The 21,853-nt window shown below is 43.9% G+C and overlaps 1 protein-coding gene across 5 annotated transcripts in view; it reads right to left on the bottom strand.

Moving 5' to 3' along the window:
* The window catches only part of LOC137094733 (echinoderm microtubule-associated protein-like 2), a 64,841-nt gene that overhangs the window by 29,157 nt on the left and 13,831 nt on the right, over positions 1 to 21,853 (bottom strand). For 2 of the 5 annotated variants that reach the window (XM_067461090.1, XM_067461092.1), the window contains exons 3-5: positions 21,602 to 21,722; positions 17,522 to 17,572; positions 17,111 to 17,230 (exon numbers count right to left, since the gene is read on the bottom strand). In XM_067461090.1, the coding sequence (XP_067317191.1) occupies positions 17,111 to 17,230; positions 17,522 to 17,572; positions 21,602 to 21,722 (292 nt within the window). Of the gene's footprint in view, positions 1 to 13,384; positions 13,527 to 17,110; positions 17,231 to 17,521; positions 17,573 to 21,601; positions 21,723 to 21,853 lie in introns of those variants that run through there. The other 3 variants (XM_067461091.1, XM_067461093.1, XM_067461094.1) reach the window with 3 other exon arrangements.

Genomic DNA, 21,853 nt, shown 5'->3' with positions numbered 1-21,853 from the left:
CTTTAGCGCTCCTGACAACGCCGAACATTTTTAGCACACTGTGATGCTCAGCGATGCTTGCATTCAGCAACGAGAAGGAGTCTTGAAGGATAAACAGAAGCGGAGGAGAAGGCCAGACGAGTCCGAGGGCAACTCAGGTCATCCAGAAACTTCGTATTTCTTACAGAGATCCCTTTCATGACTTTCTGATTCCTTAGGTGCATCTGCACTGCAGAATTAATGCAGTTTGGCACCACTTTAACCTCTGTGGCTCAATGCTATTTGTAGTGTAGAGAGGCTATTTGACAGACCTTGTAAAACTACAACTGTCGAAGGCTTTCACGGCTGGAATCACTGCATTGCTGTGAGTTTTTCGGGCTGAATGACCATGTTCCAGAAGCATTCTCTCCTGACATTTTGTCTGCGTCTATGGCAGGCATCCTCAGAGGTTGTAAAGATGGCTGACATTGATGCAGGCGAAACGTCAGAAGATAATGCTTCCGGAACATGGTTATATAGCCCGAAAAACTCCCAACAACTCAAAACTCCAACTGCCAAGATTCCATAGCATTGAGCCATAGTTGTTGAAGTGGTGCCAAACTGCATTAATTCGACAGTGTAGATGCACCTCTTCTCCCAAAGCAAACATACCTTATAAAACTACAACTGTATTGTCGAAGGCTTTCACGGTCGGAATCACTGGGTTGTTGTGAGTTTTTCGGGCTGAATGGCCATATTCCAGAAGCATTCTCTCCTGACGTTTCACCTGCATCTATGGCAGGCATCCTCAGAGGTTGTAAGGATGGCTGACATTGATGCAGGCGAAACATCAGAAGAGAATGCTTCCGGAACATGGTCATACAGCCTGAAAAACTCCCAACAACCCAAAACTCCAACTGCCAGGATTCCATAGCACTGAGCCATAGCTGTTGAAGTGGTGCCAAACTGCATTAATTCGACAGTGTAGATGCACCTCTTCTCCCATTTTCTAGCACACATTTCTAAGCAAACAGACCTTATAAAACTACAACTATATTGTCGAAGGCTTTCACGGTCGGAATCACTGGGTTGTTGTGAGTTTTTCGGGCTGGATGGCCATATTCCAGAAGCATTCTCTCCTGACGTTTCACATGCATCTATGGCAGGCATCCTCAGAGGTTGTAAGGATGGCTGACATTGATGCAGGCGAAATGTCAGAAGAGAATGCTTCCAGAACATGGTTATATAGCCCAAAAAACTCCCAACAACTCAAAACTCCAACTGCCAAGATTCCCTAGCATTGAGCCATAATTGTTGAAGTGGTGCCAAACTGCATTAATTCGACAGTGTAGATGCACCTCTTCTCCCATTTTCTAGCAGATGTTTCTTAGTAAACATTCGAGGATAACAACTGAGCAGCTTTACGTATGAATTATTCATAGCCTATGATTTAAACAGATGGGATAATAAGATGCCACACTGCAAAGGGAAACTATAATAGTAATGATAATAAGATGCCACGTTGCCAAAGGGAAACCATCCCATTTCTCTGTATATCTCTCCTAACCTTTTGTCCTAAGTGCAAGTTAAGCATTAAGTGAATCAAAAGGCAGGGACATTTATTTCTTACAGAGCGATCCATAGTTTTTCATGCTGTATGTTGCTATAATCGATACATTTCCTTTGCTGTAATCAATACTTGGAAACCATTTCAATGTGCATTGAGAATGCAGAGATGGTGGAGGAAGCGGATAGGAAAGCAATCAAATCGTTTGAAACCCTGGTGTAGAGTTCTACGGATACGAAAAAGGCAGATAAATAGAGTCAAGTAACCCTGAACTCACTTTAGAAGCCAAGAGACAACAGAAAAGACAATATTTTAAGTAAGATACAAAGCAGTTGGAAGAGAGGAAGGCCACATTATAACAGGATGGACTTATACAAGGAAGCCACAACTACCAAGACTTTGCAAGAATTGAGCAGAGCTTTCAAGAATAAAGAGACCTCCCATGTTGCCATAAAACTTTGCAAGACATGAGCACAGCTGTCAAAAACAGAGACTTCTCATGTTGTCATAGACTTTGCAAAACCTGAGCAGAGCTTTTGAGAATAGAGAAATCACCCATGTTGCTCTAAGGCTTTGCAAGACCCGAATAGAAAAATCTCCCATGTTGTCATAAGACTATGCAAGACCTGAGCTGAACTGTCCAGAATAGAGAGACTTCCCATGTTTCCATAGGACTTTGCAAGACCTGAGCACAGCTGTTGAGAATAGAGACCTCCCATGTTGCCATACGACTTTGCAAAACCTGAGCAGAGCTTTTGAGAATAGAGAGAGCACCCAAGTCACCAGAAGACTTTGCAAGACCTGAGCACAGCTGTTAAAACAGAGACCTCCTATGTTGCCATAAGGTTTTGCAAGACCTGAGCACAGCTGTTAAAACAGAGACCTCCTATGCTGCCGTACGACTTTGCAAGACCTGAGCAGAGCTGTTGAGACTAGAGACTTCCCATATTGTCATACAACTTTGCAAGACCTGAGCAGAGCTTTTGAGAATAGAGACCTCCCATGTTGTCATACGACTTTGCAAGACCTGAGCAGAGCTGTCGAGAATAGAGACCTTGCATGTTCTCATAGACTTTGCAAGACCTGAGCATAGCTTTCGAGAATAGAGACCTACCATGTTGTCATACAACTTTGCAAGACCTGAACAGAGCTGTCAAGAATAGAGAAATCTTCCAAGTCACCATAAGACTTTGCAAGACCTGAGCAGAGCTTTCGAGACTAGAGAGACCTCCCATGTTGCCATACGACTTTGCAAGACTTGAGCACAGCTGTTAAAACAGTGACAGCTCCTATGCTGCCATAAAGCTTTGCAAGACCTGAGCAGAGCTGTCAAGAACAACTGTTCAATTCAAAGGCTTCCCACCAAAATGGAACTGTAGAGCTGTCAAGAATACAGAGATCTCCCACGTTGCCATATGACTTTGCAAGACCTGAGCACAGCTGTCAAGAATACAGAGACCTCCCATGTTGCCGTACGACTTTGCAAGGCCTGAGCAGAGCTGTCAAGAATACAGAGATCTCCCATGTTGCCGTATGACTTTGCAAGGCCTGAGCAGAGCTGTGGAAACTAGAGAGACTTCCCATGTTGTCATACAACTTTGCAAGACTTGAGCACAGCTGTTAAAACAGTGACAGCTCCTATGCTGCCATAAAGCTTTGCAAGACCTGAGCAGAGCTGTCAAGAACAACTGTTCAATTCAAAGGCTTCCCACCAAAATGGAACTGTAGAGCTGTCAAGAATACAGAGATCTCCCACGTTGCCATATGACTTTGCAAGACCTGAGCACAGCTGTCAAGAATACAGAGACCTCCCATGTTGCCGTACGACTTTGCAAGGCCTGAGCAGAGCTGTCAAGAATACAGAGATCTCCCATGTTGCCGTATGACTTTGCAAGGCCTGAGCAGAGCTGTGGAAACTAGAGAGACTTCCCATGTTGTCATACAACTTTGCAAGACTTGAGCACAGCTGTTAAAACAGTGACAGCTCCTATGTTGCCATAAAGCTTTGCAAGACCTGAGCAGAGCTGTCAAGAACAACTGTTCAATTCAAAGGCTTCCCACCAAAATGGAACTGTAGAGGAGAGCCTACTGAACAAGCCAGTACCTGCCACATACGTTGCTTAAATCGCACTGACCGACCGTCTACGCAGAGTTCTATACTTCGCACTTTAACAACACAACAATTCAATTCTAAGGATTCCTGCCAAAATGGAACTGTAGAGGAGAGTCTACTGAACAAGCCAGTACCTGCCTCATACGTTGCTTAAATCGCATTGACCGACTGTCTGTACAAGGTTCCATACTTCGCACTTTAACAACTCAACAATTCAATGGTAAGGCATCCTGCCAAAATGGAACTGTAGAGGAGAGTCTACTGAACAAGCCAGTATCTGCCGCATACCAGTACTGCCATCTGTTGAGGAGTTACGAAGGTGGAGGCCTTACTTTTCATTCAACCCTCGTAGCTCTCCTTTGGGAAAGATAAAGTAGGGCAACAGCAACAAGAATAATGCGGTTTGACTCCATGACCCAATGCAATCGAATCCCGGGAGTTGAAGTTTGGTGAGACACCAACCCTTGTTGTCAGAGAAGGGGAAAGGCCTTGTAATACTACAACTCCCGGAATTCCTTAACATCAAGACATGGTGGTTCAATTGGCATGAATTTTAGATGCCTCCTTAGCCTGCAAGACGGTAGCAGTTCACAACCAACCTAGGCCTTGAAGGCAGGCAATGCTCCATTTAACTTTGGAAAAGTTATTTAATTGGACTCTGGGGAAGATTCCCAGGAGACGCAAGCAAGCAATGGCTGATATTAATTAAAACTCAACTTGTGGGCTTTTTTTCTCTCCTTCCTTTAATCATTCATCATCCATCACTCCTTTCGGCTTGTACGGATAACGTTGGCACCGAGGGAGTTAACTGTTCCGGGTCCTCCCTTGCCCATCTGCTGTGGCTTTTTATCTCTCTCTCTCTCTCTCTTTCTCTTCATCATAAACAACCATATCCATCATCAAAGTCCCAACGGCCAAGTCTTTCTTTCTATCCCTCCCTCTTTGTGCAAAGCTTATTTCGCTTTCTTCCCTTTTGGGATCTTGCATCAGCCCAGGCCTCCTTTTGCGCACTGATATGCACACCTAAAGCACCTTCACCTATCTTTGAGTGCATCCATGTCACAAGAAATGATGTGCAAAAGGAGCCCACAAGGATGCCTTTTTTTGTCATGTCAAGAGCAACTTGGGAAAACTGCAAGTCGCTTCTGGTGTGAGAAAATTGGCTGTCTGCAAGAATGTTGCCCAAGGGACACCCGGATGTTTTGATGTGTTACCATCCTTGTCGGAGGCTTCTCTCATGTCCCCGCATGAGGAGCTGGAGCTGTTAGAGGGAGCTCATCCGCGCTCTCCCCGGATTCGAACCTGCAACCTTTCCTTGAACCGGGGGAGAGGCTACTGAACAAGCCAGTACCTGCTGCATACGTTACTTAAGTTGCACTGACGGACCGTCTGTGCAGGGTTCCATACTTTGCACTTTAACAACACAACAATACAATGCTAAGGCTCCCTGCCAAAATGGAACTGTAGAGGAGAGTCTACTGAACAAGCCAGTACCTGCCACATACGTTGCTTAAGTCTGTGCAGGGTTCCATACTTTGCACTTTAACAACACAACCGTTCAAAGCTAAGGCTTCCTGTCAAAATGGAACTGTAGAGGAGAGTCTACTGAACAAGCCAGTACCTGCCACATACGTTGCTTAAGTCGCATTGACTGACCGTCTGCGCAGGGTTCCATACTTCACACTTTAACAACACAACCATTCAATGCTAAGGCTTCCCGCCAAAATGGAACTGTAGAGGAGAGTCTACTGAACAAGCCAGTACTTGCCGCATACGTTGCTTAAGTTGCATTGACTAACCATCTGCGCAAGGTTCCATACTTCACACTTTAACAACACAATTCAATGCTAAGGCTTCCTGTCAAAATGGAACTGTAGAGGAGAGTCTACTGAACAAGCCAGTACCTGTCGCATACCAGTACTGCCATCTGTTGAGGAGTTACGAAGGTGGAGGCATTACTTTTCATTCAACCCTCATGTATATATATCATTCTATAGCAGGCCTGGGCAAACTTTGGCCCTCTAGGTGTTTTGGACTTCAACTCCCACAATTCCTAACAAGTCCTGCCGACACATGGGGTTTAACCCACTCGCCATCGGGGGCTCCTACAAGAATGATAAAACATCAAAAGATCTGTCCTTGCAGACTGCCAATTTTCCCACACCAGAAGTGACTTGCAGTTTCTCAAGTTGCTCCTGACACGAAAAAAATGTGCAGTTGATAAATGTGGATTTGAGATGTGTGGGTGTGAATGGAACTGAATAAAAGATGAATGAATGAGAGCTAATAATTTTGGAGACATCATTCTAAAAGATCAAGGCCTGCTTGCTGGAATGTAATTAAAAGCTGCTAATGAGAACTGAAATGGTTGACCTGCCATAGTAAATTGTAATGATAAAAATACTGACATCTGTATTGTTGAAGGCTTTCGTGGCCGGAATCACTGGGTTGTTGTAGGTTTTTTGGGGCTATATGGCCATGTGCTAGAGGCATTCTCTCCTGACGTTTCACCTGCATCTATGGCAAGCATCCTCAGAGGTAGTGAGGTCTGACGACCTCACTACCTCTGAGGATGCTTGCCATAGATGCAGGCGAAACGTCAGGAGAGAATGCCTCTAGAACATGGCCATATAGCCCCAAAAAAGCTATAACAGCACAATACTGACATCTGTTTACATCTGTCCACATTTGCTTACTAGAAACTGGATTAACTCTAAAGGAAATGATGTCTCTGTTTACGATGCTCTTTCAAGTCAAACCCAGAACACAATGGTTCGTTACCTGAAGATCAACATCTATGTCAAGAGGTGAAGACTCAAGATCATTGCAATATGACAATTCTTTACTACAGAATTTTCCTATAAAAGAATCAATCTAATAATTCTCAAATTGTGGCAGACCAGAGGAGTCTGGCACACCCGCTATGCTCTGCTCCATTGGGAAAGAGAGAGATAGTCTACTATGGAGAGAGTCAGATCTCTCGACGTGTGGCTCGAGAGCAGTATGTGTGAAAAAGATCTTGGAGTCCTTGTGGGCAACAAGTTAAACATGAGGCAACTATGTGATGCGGTGGCAAAAAAATGGGATTTTGGCCTCTATAGTGTCTAGATTCGGGGAAGTCCTGCTCCCCATGCTCTTTTCTGCCTTGATTAGACCACTTTACCTGGAATATTGTGTCCAATTCTGGGCACCACAATTCAAGAGAGATATTGACAAGCTGGAATGTGTCCAGAGGAGGGTGACTCAAATGATCATGGTCTGGAGAACAAGCCCTATGAGGAGCGGCTTAAAGAACTGAGCATGTTTAGCCTGCAGAAAAGAAGGCTGAGAGGAGACATGATGGCCATGTATAAATACATGAGAGGAAGTCATGGGGAGGAGGGAGCAAGCTTGTTTTCTGCTGCCCTGGAAACTAGGACACGGAACAATGGCTTCAAACTACAAGAAAGGAGATTCTATCTGAACATGAGGAAGAACTTCCTGACTGTGAGAGCCGTTCAGCAGTGGAACTCTCTGCCCCAGAGTGTGGTGGAGGCTCCTTCTGTGGAAGCTTTGAAACAGAGGCTGGATGGCCATCTGTCAGGGATGCTTTGAATGCAATTTTCCTGCTTCTTGGCAGAATGGGGTTGGACTGGATGGCCCTGGAGGTCTCTTCCAACTCTTTGATTCTATGATTCTATGCTACAGGAAAGCAGGATTCTTGCTCCTTTTCTCAAGGGAAGAGGAAGGAGGGCATTTTGGAGTCACGATACGTTTGCAGGGAGTTCAAATTCTGCTGTATGGAAAACAGGGGTCTGATCCTTGACATTTTGGCATTTTAAAGGTATTTTGGTGTTATGGAAGTTTTGGAACTGCAAGGGAAGCAGGGTCTGGCCTAACAGGTGTCCACATTTAGACAGTCCAAACGTGGACTGTCTACAGATGTCATACGCAACTCCTGGAACCATTCCATCAGCGCTGCCTCTGAAAAATCCTGCAAATCTGTTGGGAAGACAGGCGGACAAATGTCAGTGTGGTGGAAGAAGAAGCAAAGACCACTAGCATTGAAGCGATGCTCTTCCGCCATCAACTCCGCTAGACCAACCACGTTGTCCGAATGTCCAAACACCGTCTCCCAATGCAGTTGCTCTACTCCGAACTCAAGAACTGGAAATGTAATGTTGGTGGACAGGAAAAGAGATTGAAAGATGGGCTTAATGCCAACCTCAAAAACTGTGGCATAGACACTGAGAACCCTGACCCTTGAGCGCTCTAACTGGAGGTCAGCTGTGACCAGCAGTGCTGCAGAATTCGAAGAGGCACGAATGGAGAGCGAAAGGGAGAAACAAAGGGGGAACCTTTGTTTAAAAAGTATTCATTACATCCCCACTGCAGAATTAATGCAGTTTGGTCCCACTTGCTATGGAACAATGGACGGGAGATGTAGTTTGCACCCTTTGTCAGAGGAGACAAAGGGTCCCACTTGAGCTTGCTATGGAACAATGAACGGGAGATGTAGTTTGCGCCCTTTGTCAGAGGAGACAAAGGGTCCCACTTGAGCTTGCTATGGAACAATGAACGGGAGATGTAGTTTGCGCCCTTTGTCAGAGGAGACAAAAGGGTCCCACTTGAGCTTGCTATGGAACAATGAACGGGAGACGTAGTTTGCGCCCTTTGTCAGAGGAGACAAAAGGGTCCCACTTGAGCTTGCTATGGAACAATGAACGGGAGATGTAGTTTGCGCCCTTTGTCAGAGGAGACAAAGGGTCCCACTTGAGCTTGCTATGGAACAATGAATGGGAGATGTAGTTTGCACCCTTTGCCCACAAATCTGCAGATCTCAGGATTCCACAGCATTGAGCTATGGCAAGTTCAAGTTGTTGTTGTTGTTGTTGTTGTTGTTATACTAGCTGTCCCCTGCCACGCATTGCTCCGGCTCAGTCTATGTATGTGTTTTGTGTATGTATATAAGTGTATATGTGTGTGTATATATTTGTGTATATGTGTGCATTTATGTACCGTATGTGGTTTTGCGCATGCGTTGTGATGTAATTTTTGTTTTTTGGCTTTTTAAAGTCTCTTCTGCTGTGTTTTTCAGTATTTTTAAGAGTGATGGTCACTCGTTGGCCTGAGAGGTGTCTTGTGTCCAAATTTGATGCCAATTTGTCCAGTGGTTTTTGAGTTATGTTAATCCCACAAACGAACATTACTTTTTTATTTATATAGATAAGTAAAAAGCATCTAAGCAAAAAGCACTTTAAAGGAATAGGTAAATCCAATTAGGTAAGAAGATAAGCGTAAACATTGTAATGTATTTTCTTTTTTTGGCCTTTTAAGTCTCTTCTGCTGTGTTTTTCAGTCTTTTTATGAGTGATGGTCACTTGTTAGCCTGATACGTGTCTTGTGTCCAAATTTGGTGCCAATTCGTCCAGTGGTTTTTGAGTTATGTTAATCCCACAAACGAACATTACATTTTTATTTATATAGATAAGTAAAAAGCATCTAAGTAAAAAGCACTTTAAAGGAATAGGTAAATCCAATTAGGTAAGAAGATAACTTCTGAAGGAGACTCAAAGCAGCTTAACATAAAAGCACTAAATATACCAATATGCAAACATTGAAAGAGGTATTATTGTATTTATTCATTGGTGCCAAACTGTGTTAATTCCACAGTGTAGATGCACCCTCTCCAAACTAAAGTCACCAAATCGTTCTTGGTAATGTTTAGTTTCCATTTATGAAGCAGTTTCAGCCCAATAGCCATCTTACTAACTGTTTACATTGGGTCTTTCAAACCCTGGGTTTTTTTTTTCCCCAAGTCCATCCAAATACTTTACACTTTGGTAGGATTTCGCCCTGCTTGCAGTCTCAAAAATTTTCCATCGCAAGGCCTGATTCACCTGCACATCCATTAGCCTCCCGGCTCCACAATTCCCTTGACTCTCCCGAGAGCCACTTTGGATCCATTTGGATAGAAGGTTTTTAAAAACATCCTGGATTCTGGTAAACAAAGGGCTGGGGTCAGTTTAGAAAGCTCTGCTCTCAAGGGCAAGTTCTCCACCTCGCAGGGTAAACCAAGAAAGATATTTTGGAGGCTAAAATAGGGGCAAAACAACCCAAGGAACACTGGTATGGTTGAATATCCTACGAAGCATTCGGTTGCATTGTTGGAGCCGTTTTGCTTCAACGTGCATTCCTAAACTGTTGAACGAATGCAGTTTGGCACCACTTGAACTTGGCTCAATGCTATGGGACCTGAGGAGTTGTAGTTTGGTCCTCTTTTTGGCACAGAAGACTCAAGACCTTGTAAAGCTACAACTCCCAGGATTGCATAGCATCACCGGGACCCGAGGAATTGTACTTTGGTCCTCTTTTTTGGCACAGAAGGCACAAGACCTTGTAAAACTACAACTCCCAGGATTGCATAGCATCACCGGGACCCGAGGAATTGTAGTTTAGTCCTCTTTTTTGGCACAGAAGGCAAAAGACCTTGTAAAGCTACAACTCCCAGGATTGGTCCTCTTTTTTGGCACAGAACGGTCAAGGCCTTGTAAAACTACAACTCCCAGGATTGGTCCTCTTTTTTGGCACAGAACGGTCAAGGCCTTGTAAAACTACAACTCCCAGGATTGTATAGCATTGCCGGGACCTGAGGTGTTGTAGTTTCGTCCTCTTTTCGGCACAGAAGGCACAAGACCTTGTAAAACTACAACTCCCAGGGTTGTATAGCATTGCCGGGACCCGAGGCGTTGTAGTTTGGTCCTCTTTTTGGCACGGATCAAGACCTTGTAAAATTACAACTCCCAGGATTGTATAGCACTGCCGGGACCCGAGGAGTTGTAGTATGGTCCTCTTTTTGGCATGGAAAGCTCAAGACCTTGTAAAGCTACAACTCCCAGGATTGTATAGCATTGCCGGGACCCGAGGAGTCGTAGTTTGGTCCTCTTTTTGGCACAGAAGGCTCAAGACCTTGTAAAGCTACAACTCCCAGGATTGTATAGCATTGCCGGGACCAGAGGAATTGTAGTTTGGTCTTCTTTTTGGCACAGAAGGCTCAAGACCTTGTAAAACTACAACTCCCAGGATTGCATTGCCATTAAAGTGGTATTAAACTGTCTTTATTCCACAGTGTGGGTGCACTTGAAGGGTACTGGGCTTAAGAGGTACTCTATATATCAGGCATGGGCAAACTTTGGCCCTCTGGGTGTTTTGGACTTCAACTCCCACAATTCCTAACAGCCTACCGGAATTGTGGGAGTTGAAGTCCAAAACACCCAGAGGGCCAAAGTTTGCCCATGCCTGATATATATGCTCAGAGGCACTCTTCTCCAGCAAACAGAGGGAACGGATGAGATAGATGACCCAATTTTCCAACTTACTTTGGAGCGATTGGTCCCCAACTGTCAGAATATGATTATGTCCTAGGAGCATTGAGTTTGGAGTCGCTCTGTGTATGCTCAGAGGCACTCTTTTCCCAGCAAGAGGAGGAAAGAGGAAATGGGAAAGGGAGAATCAGAATAGAAAGGAGACACTTTTTCAGTTGACTTGGGGATGCCGGTCCCTTATTATTATTATTATTATTATTATTATTATTATTATTATTAAGTATTATTATTATTATTATTATTATTATTATTATTATTATTATTGAAGCCGAAGCCATTTTTATTCCTAAATAAGATTCTGAGTTCGGTAAATGAATTTTAGTTAATCGAGACAAAGGTCTACAGGTTTCCGAGTTCTTGAGCATTTAATGATGACTTTAATTATTATCATTAATTAATTATTTGTCATTAATAAGTATTATTAACTGCACTTTTTGGCCTCATTAAAATGAACCAATTTATTTATTGAAAATGTGTAAATTTGTTAATATATGTTTAATAAGAAAATAAGGGCACATTGTGTGTGTGTGTGTGTGTGTGTGTGTGAAAGGCACTCTGTTCATGCTCAGAGGCACTCTTTCCCATCAAGATGGGGAGAAGTGAGATGGAGGGGAGGCAAGAAGGGACCCAGCTTCCCACCTTAAGCAGAAGCTACTAGTCTTTAATGGCCAGGAAAAGGTGTGTCTTAGGCTGAGAGGCACTCTGTGTATGCTCAGAGGCACTTTGTGTATTCTCAGAGGCACGCTTTCCCATCAAGAAGGGGAGAAGTGAGGTGGTGGGGAGGCAAGAAGGGACACAGCTTCCCATCTTAACCAGAAGATACTAATCTTTAATAGTCAGGAAAAGGTGTGTCTTAGGTTGAGAGGCACTCTGTTGATGCTCAGAGGCACTCTGTGTATGCTCAGAGGCACTCTTTCCCATCAAGAAGGGGAGAAGTGAGATGGAGAGGAGGCAAAAAGAGACCCAGCTTCCCATCGTAACCAGAAGATACTAGTCTTTAATAGTCAGGAAAAGTTGTGTCTTAGGTTGAGAGGCACTCTGTGTATGCTAAGAGGCACTCTTTCCCATCAAGAAGGGGAGAAGTGAGATGGAGGGGAGGCACGATGGGACCCAGCTTCCCAATTTAACCAGAAGCTACTAGTCTTTAATGGCCAGGAACTGGTGTGTCTTAGGCTGGGAGGCACTCTGTGTATGCTCAGAGGCACTCTGTGTATGCTCAGAGGCACTCTTTCCCATCAAGAAGAAGTGAGATGGAGGGGAGGCAAGATGGGACCCAGCTTCCCAATTTAACCAGAAGCTATTAGTCTTTAATGGCCAGGAACTGGTGTGTCTTAGGCTGGGAGGCACTCTGTTCATGCTCAGAGGCACTCTGTGTATGCTCAGAGGCACTCTTTCCCATCAAGAAGAAGTGAGATGGAGGGGAGGCAAGATGGGACCCAGCTTCCCAATTTAACCAGAAGCTACTAGTCTTTAATGGCCAGGAACTGGTGTGTCTTAGGCTGGGAGGCACTCTGTTCATGCTCAGAGGCACTCTGTGTATGCTCAGAGGCACTCTTTCCCATCAAGAAGAAGTGAGATGGAGGGGAGGCAAGATGGGACCCAGCTTCCCAATTTAACCAGAAGCTATTAGTCTTTAATGGCCAGGAACTGGTGTGTCTTAGGCTGGGAGGCACTCTGTTCATGCTCAGAGGCACTCTGTGTATGCTCAGAGGCACTCTTTCCCATCAAGAAGAAGTGAGATGGAGGGGAGGCAAGATGGGACCCAGCTTCCCAATTTAACCAGAAGCTACTAGTCTTTAATGGCCAGGAACTGGTGTGTCTTAGGCTGGGAGGCACTCTGTTCATGCTCAGAGGCACTCTGTGTATGCTCAGAGGCACTCTTTCCCATCAAGAAGAAGTGAGATGGAGGGGAGGCAAGAAGGGACCCAGCTTCCCACCTTAAGCAGAAGCTACTAGTCTTTAATGGCCAGGAAAGCGTGCGTCTTAGACTGAGAGGCACTCTGTGTATGCTAAGAGGCACTCTTTCCCAACAAGAAGAGAAGAAGTGAGATGGAGGGGAGGCAAGAAGAGACCCAGCTTCCCACCTTAACCAGAAGCTTTAATAGCCAGGAAAGGGTATGTCTTAGGCTGAGAGGCATTCTGTGTATGCTCAGAGGCACTCTTTCCCATCAAGAAAGGGAGAAGTGAGATGGAGGGGAGGCAAGAAGAGACCCTGCTTCCCATCTTAACCAGAAGATACTAGTCTTTAATGGTCAGGAAAGGGTGCGTCTTAGGCTGAGAGGCACTCTGTGTATGCTCAGAGGCACCCTTAGCCAGCAAGCATTGAGAAAGGGAAAGAAGGGGGAAGTAATAAGGCAGAAAAAAGGAACTTTTCCTCCTTACCTGGGGCTAGTGGTCCCCAACGCCTTCTTCATGGCTGCGGATGATGGTTCAGGGCGTGTGAATGGGTGTATTGATCCGAAAGAGGCGCAGGGAAGGCAAGTGGGAGGCGGGAGTCTGGCGTGGGGCGTGGGGCGGGGCGTGGGCCCTCCTCCTGCTCCGGTATAACGGGGTGGGAACTTCCCCACTCCTTCCTGCCCTCCCCTTTAACCCTTCCGGCGCCAAACTGGGACTGGAAGGAAAGTTTCCCAACTTTTGGAAAGTTTAGGCGGGGAATACCGAGCGTGGGAAAAAACGGGCTAATTTTCCCACGGAATGCGGAAGGGGGAACCCGTCCTGGGGGGTGGTCGGGAAATGGTCCTTGTGCCTTTAAGAGCTGCCAGGAAGGAGGGAGGGAGGGAGCGAGGGGAGGTTTCCCTTGGGAGGAGGGAAGAAGAAAGTAGAGAATATCCGGTTGCGACAAAGAAAGTTCTGCTTTGAAACTTGATCTCTCCAAAGGCGCAGCGTCCATCCTGGAGAATTGAGGGGAACTGCCATCGCTCCAGGAGTTGTAGTTTGACGTTTTCTTTAGCTTTCTCTGCCCAAAAGAGTGCCAACTCCCAACTTTTCACAACAGTTCAAGTGGTGGTAAACTGCATTAATTTTCCAGTGTGGATGCACCCCAAAGAAGGCTAAAGACCTTGTAAAACTATAACTCCCAAGACTCAATAGCACTAAATCAAAGTAGTAGCAAACTGCTTTCATTCTGTAGTGTAGATGCACCACAAAGAAGGCTAAAGACCTTGTAAAACTATAACTCCCAAGACTCAATAGCACTACATCAACGTAGTAGCAAACTGCTTTCATTCTGTAGTATAGATGCACCACAAAGAAGGCTAAAGACCTTGTAAAACTACAACTCCTAGGATTTCAGTAGCACTGAGCCATGGCCATCAAAGCGGTAGCAAACTGCATTCATTTTGCAGTGTAGATGCACCCAAAGAAGGCTAAAGACCTTGTAAAACTACAACTCCCAGGATCCAATAGCACTGAGCCATGGCAGTTCAAAGTGGTAGCAAATTGCATTAATTTTGCAACGTAGATGCACCCAAAAGAAGGCTAAAGACCTTGTAAAACTACAACTCCCAGGATTCAATAGCACTGAGCCATGGCAGGTCAAAGTAGTAGCAAACTGCATTCATTCTGCAGTGTAGATGCATTCTGCAACATGGATTTAACTTCCACCTTGACAGTGGAAACCGACTACGAGACCTTGGGCAAAGTCACGCTCTCTCAGCCTCAGAGGAAGCCAGATACAAGGCACTCGGCCAAGGGAAAACAATCACAGAGGTGTCATATCGAGGGAATTTTGTGATAAATGCCTCCATTCACCAATACATGTTTCTATCTCACTATTCACCTGTGTCTGCTTTTATCATCTATGTATTGATCCATCTTTTCATTCATCCATTCACCATTCATCTACTTATTGATGCGTCTTTCGATCAGCAATATATTTCTCTTCTCTATCTCTCCATCTATTCACCTGTGTCTTTCTCTATCACCTAGTTATTGATCTACCTCTCCATCCATCCATTCACCAACACATTTCTCTCTGTCTCTATCTCTCAATCCATTTACCTGTCTTTCTCTATCATCTGTTTATTGATCCACTTCTCCATCCATCCATTCACCAATACGGTTCTTTTCTCAATCTATCTATTCACCTGTGTCTGCCTCTATCATCTATGTATTGATCCACCCATCCATCCACTAATAGTTCTCTATCTTTTATCTCTTCACCTGTCTCTCTCTCTCTCTCTATTTATCTATCCATTCATTCACCAATACGTTCCTCTCTTTATCTATTCATCTGTCTATCTGTCTGTCTATCTATCTATCTACCAGCTCATTCATCCACCTCTCTTTTCTATCTCTTCACTTGTGTCTCTATCTGTCTCCCTATCTATCTATCTATCTATCTATCGATCTATCTATCTATTCACCAATACATTTCTCTCTCTATCTCTTCACCTGTCTCTCTCTCTATCTATCCATTCATTCATCAATGTATCTATCTATCTATCTATCTATCTATCTATCTATCTATCTATCTTCCATTTTATTCATCCATCTCTCTTTTCTATCTCTTCACCTGTATCTGTCTCCCTATCTATCTATCTATCTATCTATCTATCTATCTATTCACCAATACATTTCTCTCTCTATCTCTTCACCTGTCTCTCTATCTATCCACTCATTCACCAATGTTTCTCTCTTTATCTATTCATCTGTTCATCTATCTATCTATCTATCTATCTATCTATCTATCGATCTACCAATCTATCTATCGATCTACCATTTCATTCATCCATCTCTCTTTTCTATCTCTTCACCTGTGTCTCTATCTATCTATCTATCTATTCACCAATACGTTTCTCACTCTATCTCTTCATCTGTCTATCTATCTATTCACCAATGTTTCTCTCTTTATCTGTTCATCTATCTATCTATCTATCTATCTATCTATCTATCTAGCTCTTCATTCATCTACCTCTCTTTTCTATCCCTTCACCTGTGTCTCTATCTATCTACCTACCGACCTACCTACCTACCTACCTACCTACCAGTTCATTCATCCATCTCTCTTTTCTATCTCTTCACCAGTGTCTCTATCAATCTATCAATCAATCAATCTATCTATCTATCTATCTATCTATCTATCTATCTATCTATCTATCTATCCATCCATCCATCTATCTATTCACCAATACGTTTCTCTCTCTATCCCTTCACCTCTCTCTCTATCCTTTCATTCACCAATACGTTTCTCTCTTTCTCTACCTATTCACCTGTCTCTTTCTCTACCATCGATCTATTGATCCACCAACCCATACATCATCCATCTCTCTTCTCTATCTCTTCACCTGTGCATCTATCTATCTATCTATCTATCTATCTATCTATCTATCTATTCACCAATACGTTTCTCTCTCTATCCCTTCACCTCTCTCTCTATCCATTCATTCACCAATACGTTTCCCTCTTTATCTATTCACTCATCTCTTTCTCTACCATCTATCTATTGATCCACCAACCCATTGATCATCCATCTCTCTCCTCTATCTCTTCACCTGTGCATCTATCTATCTATCTATCTATCTATCTATCTATCTATCTATCTATCTATCTATCTATCCACCAATACGTTTCTCTCTCTATCCCTTCACCTCTCTCTCTCTCTCTATCCATTCATTCACCAATACGTTTCTCTCTTTCTTTATCTATTCACCTGTCTCTTTCTCTACCATCTATCTATTGATCCACCAACCCATCTATCTGATCCTTTATCCATCCATTCACCAATGCATTGGCACGAGGGGCTGTGCGATAGTGATGAGAATGTGGAAGGATGTGTGTTTTGTTTGTGTAATTCCACATATCATATAATGTGATTGGGGATGGCATTTCGATGTGCGATGTACAATGACAACAAAAGTTATTCTATTAATAGGCGACACAGATCAGCTTGTTAAAGAGCCAGTGATGGGTTCGGAGTGCTACACTAGGCCTCGGGGAGGCCAGAGTTCGAGTTCTGCTCAGCTGTGGAAACCAATTCGGAGACCGTGGGCAAGTCACATACTCTCAGCCTTGGAGGAAGTGTCCTAAGAGTATTAGGGTGGTGCTGAGGGATGAAGGTAAGCCTGAGAGAGAGAGAGACCCGGGTTCGAATCCGGCTGGGGCACGTACCCTTCGCGCTTGACGCTGCAGGAGCTGCTGGAGGATGTGGTCCGGCTCCTCTGGTCCTTGCAGGAGGGGCGCTGGATCGGGGCTGGGGGCCCTTCTGGCGAGGGGCAGCTACTTCGCCCGCTGTGAAGGAGAGAGCCTCAGCAAGGGAGCCAAGAAGGGGCCAAGAAGGGGCAGAAGGGGGGAGAAGAAGGCAAAGATGTGGAACCAGAAAATTTGGGTTGCTGTGGAAACAAGCCAGGAAAGGGAGGAAGGAGGAAGGAAGAAGAAGTGGATCCAGCCGGGAAAAGAAGTGGAGATGGGTCAGCAAGCATGTGCCGGGAGAAGCAACCAACCGGGTGCGCAAGCCAGGAATGAGGTTGTCGGATGGAAAGCAAAGCATTGGTTTCAAAGGGGGGAAGAGCTTTGCAAGACCTGAGGTGCTCCAGTCCAGAAAACGCCTTCAAAGCTTCTCCCCGTGGAATCCTAGAGTTGGGAGAGACCCCAAAGGGCGATCAATTCCAAACCTCACAATTAAAGCACTCCCGACAGGTGGCCATTCAACCCTTGCCAAGGTTTTGGTTCTGGCATCGTTTTTTTCACCCTTAGAATATAGGCTCATTTACTTGGAAGAGGCCCCCAAGGACCATCTAGTTGTTGTTATTGTTAAGGCTATGGCTGTGGCTATGGCTATTGTTATTGTTAAGGCTATGGCTATGGATATGGCTATGACTGTGGTTATTGTTATTGTTAAGGCTATGGCTGTGGCTATTGTTATTGTTCAGGCTATGGCTGTGGCTGTGGCTACTGATATTATTATTGTTAAGGCTATGGCTATGGCTATTGTTATTGTTAAAGCTAGGGCTATGGATATGGCTATGGCTATGGCTATTGTTATTGTTAAGTCTGTGTCTGTGGCTATGGTTATTGTTATTGTTAAGGCTATGGCTATGGCTATGGCTATGGTTATGGCTATGGCTATGGCTATGGTTATGGTTATTGTTATTGTTATTGTTATTGTTAAAGCTAGGGCTATGGATATGGCTATGGCTATGGCTATTGTTATTGTTAAGGCTGTGTCTGTGGCTATGGTTATTGTTATTGTTAAGGCTATGGTTATGGCTATTGTTATTGTTATGGCTATGGTTATTGTTATTGTTAATGCTATGGCTGTGGCTATTGTTATTGTTATTGTTAAGGCTATGGCTATGGTTATGGCTATGACTGTGGTTATTGTTATTGTTATTGTTAAGGCTATGGCTGTGGCTATGGGTATTGTTATTGTTGTTATAGTTATTGTTAAGGCTATGGCTGTGGCTATAGCTATGGCTATTGTTATTGTTAAGGCTGTGGCTGTGGCTATTGTTATTGTTATTGTTGTTAAAGCTATGGCTATGGCTATGGCTATTGTTATTGTTAAGGCAGTGTCTGTGTCTGTGGCTATGGCTATAGCTATTGTTATTGTTATTGTTAAGCTATGGTTATGGCTATTGTTATGGCTATTGTTATTGTTATTGTTAAGGCTATGGCTATGGTTATGGCCATGACTGTAGTTATTGTTATTGTTAAGGTTATGGCTGTGGCTGTGGCTGTGGCTATGGCTATGTTATTGTTATTGTTAAGGCTATGGCTGTGGCTATTGGTGTTGTTATTAATATTGTTGTTATTGTTATTGTTAAGGCTGTGGCTGTGGCTATGGCTATTGTTATTGTTATTACGTGGCAAGAGGAGATGGCAACATATAATTGTACGTAATCGCAAGACGCATTGGAGAGCTTTTTGGATCTCCCTTGTCTTGGAGAATTCGGTTTCTGCTTCCTCTTTCACCCAGTTCCCCCTTTTCCCAGGTTTCGTGCCAAACAGCCTTTTCATTCGTGGCACCTTTGGTCTCCAACCCAAGCCAGGCTTGCATAGCAGACAAGAAGCAAGAGAGAGCTCAGCATGGAAAGTGGGGAAGTGGGGGAGAAAGTGGTTGTTGGTCAAAAAATGTCATGCCAAGGCTTTAGAGCAGAGTGAACCACGCAGGATAGTGTCCGTCCCATGAAAGAATGAGCTTCCCAACCCAGTCTTAAAACTATATATATATCCCTTTAGGTATCGATAGCTGAAGAACCGGTTTTGTCCATAGACACCTCCAAAGTCATGTGGCCAGCATGTCTGCATGGAACGCCGTTACCTTCCCGCCAAAGCGGTACCTATTGATCTACTCACATTTGCATGTTTTCAAACCGCTAGGTTGGTAGAAGCTGAGCCTAACAGTGGGAGCTCAACAAGGATTGGGAAAAAAGCCTCAGTGGAGACCCTTTTTCCTCATTATAATAACTCTTTCAGGAGTTTACTTCCTGTTGTCTTAACTAGGAGTCGTATGTAAGTTGGGAACTGCCTGTGGCAAACAGATCCCACTTGGAACAGATCTTGAACCGCCCGGAAAACTCACAGCAACCCACAGAACCCTCTTTGAACATATCTTGCTATTGTGTTGTCGTGTGAGTTACTGTGAGTTTTTCGGGCTGTATGGCCATGTTCCAGCAGCATTCTCTCCTGACGTTTCACCTGCACCCTGTTTCTCAGTGGTGGTCTTTATTTATTTAATACTGGAAAGCATGAAAATAAACAAATTCTGGTTCCCAGTATTTAAAAACACCATAATAACGATAGTAAATAAAGAATACCGCTCAGAAACAGGAGAACTCCAGACAGCAAACCATCAAGTGCCAGTTAATACATCACAAACAGAGGATGTCCTCGAGCAACAACAGCAAGGCTACCTCTATGCCGATACCCTCACTGATTGACTTTGCAGCTTCATGGCTACTCAATGCTATTCAAACTTGCTAATTGCAACATTCACACTAGACAGACAGACAAGGGTTTTTTCTGCCACCCTGGACATTGTTCCACATATATATATATATATATATATATATATATATATATATATATATGGAATATTATACACACACACACACACACATATATATATATGGAATAAATATATATGTATGCGGATATATATATATATATATATATATATATATATATATATTCCACACACACATACATACACACACACACTCCACTTGCTACCCCTATACAGATACCCTCACTGATTGACTTTGCAGCTTCGTGGCTACTCAATGCTATTCAAGCTTGCTAATTGCAACATTCAAACTTGCTTTAGACAGACAGACAAGGGTTTTTTCTCCTACCCTGAACATTATTGCAGACATGCACACATCGCTTGTTACCCCTATGTAGATACCCTCACTGATTGACTTTACAGCTTCATGGCGACTCAATGCTATTCAAGCTTGCTAATTGCAACATTCAAACTTGCTTTAGACAGACAGGCAAGGGTTTTTTCTCCCATCCTGGACATTATTCCATACACACACACGCAGACATACCCCACTTGCTACCCTTATGCAGATACCTTCATTGATTGACTTTGCAGCTTCGTGGCTACTCAATGCTATTCAAGCTTGCTAATTGCAACATTCACACTTGCTTTAGACAGTAGGCAAGGGTTTTTAATCCCACCCTGGACATTATTCCAGATAAATATATACACACACAAATATACACACACACACTCCACTTGCTACCCCTCTGCAGATACCCTCGTTGATTGACTTTGCAGCTTCATCGCTACTCAATACTAATCAAGCTTGCTAATTACAACATTCAAACTTGCTTTAGACAGACAGGCAAGGATTTTTTCTCCTACCCTGAACATTAATTCAGATACACACACACATCGCTTGCTACCCCTATGCAGATACCCTCATTGATTGACTTTGCAGCTTCATGGCTACTCAATGCTATTCAAGCACACACACGCACACATACATACATATACATATATATACACTCTACTTGCTTCACTTCTAACGGAACCTCTGAAGATGCCATTAGCCACAGATGCAGGTGAAATGTCAGGAAAGAATGCTGCTGAAACATGGCCACCCATCTCTAAAAACTCATAGCAACCCAAATCTTGCTATTGTTAGTGGGCGATTCTATAATTTTTTTTGGAGAGACAGCACGGTTTGAACATTGAGCTATGACTCTGATTCCTCCTCAGCCAAGAAAACCCACTGGTCAGACTTGGAGTGAGTCACACTCTCTCAGCTTTTCCCCATGGTTTGATCCATTGTGCATCATTCAACTGCAGCGGCCAAATGAACCGCTTTCTGCTGACCTGTCGATCGTCAAGTCAAATTAAAAGGCAGTTCTGATGGTGTTTTCATAAAACATACGCAAGGAAAGTGGATGATATCTGGGGTCCATTCGAACCACACAAAGCAAGTGCTGTGATCCCAGTTTAACCAGCTCTGGAGTTCTGGGATGTGTAGTTTGGGGAGGCATTAGAGTCGTCGTCCCCCCCCCCCAAACCACAAGTCCCAGGGTCCCATAAAGTTCAGCCATGGGAGTTTAAAATGCAATTGTTACGCTATAACGACGTAATGGGGAAAAGCCCTTGGGGAAGTTACTTTTTGCGAAAACACACATCACCTTTTTCCAGACAGCAATTCTCTCTTGGGAGAGGATGGAGACGTTGAGTAGCCCCTCCTTTGTGGAATGATCCCATTGCTCAGGCTTGGCCGGGATGGCAGGCCTCTCAGGAGCTGGTAAACTGCAAGAGAAATAATAATAATACAACAACAAGGCATTCAGCTATAGTAATCCAACCATTGATAATACATGGCTAGACTACTTTTACAAATCTGACCTGGGACTGCCCTGGAAGACTGTTCCAAAACTTTT

Source organism: Anolis sagrei, chromosome X, assembly GCF_037176765.1.
Source record: "Anolis sagrei isolate rAnoSag1 chromosome X, rAnoSag1.mat, whole genome shotgun sequence".
NCBI lineage: Eukaryota > Metazoa > Chordata > Lepidosauria > Squamata > Dactyloidae > Anolis > Anolis sagrei.
This window is presented reverse-complemented; position numbering and strand designations above follow the sequence as displayed.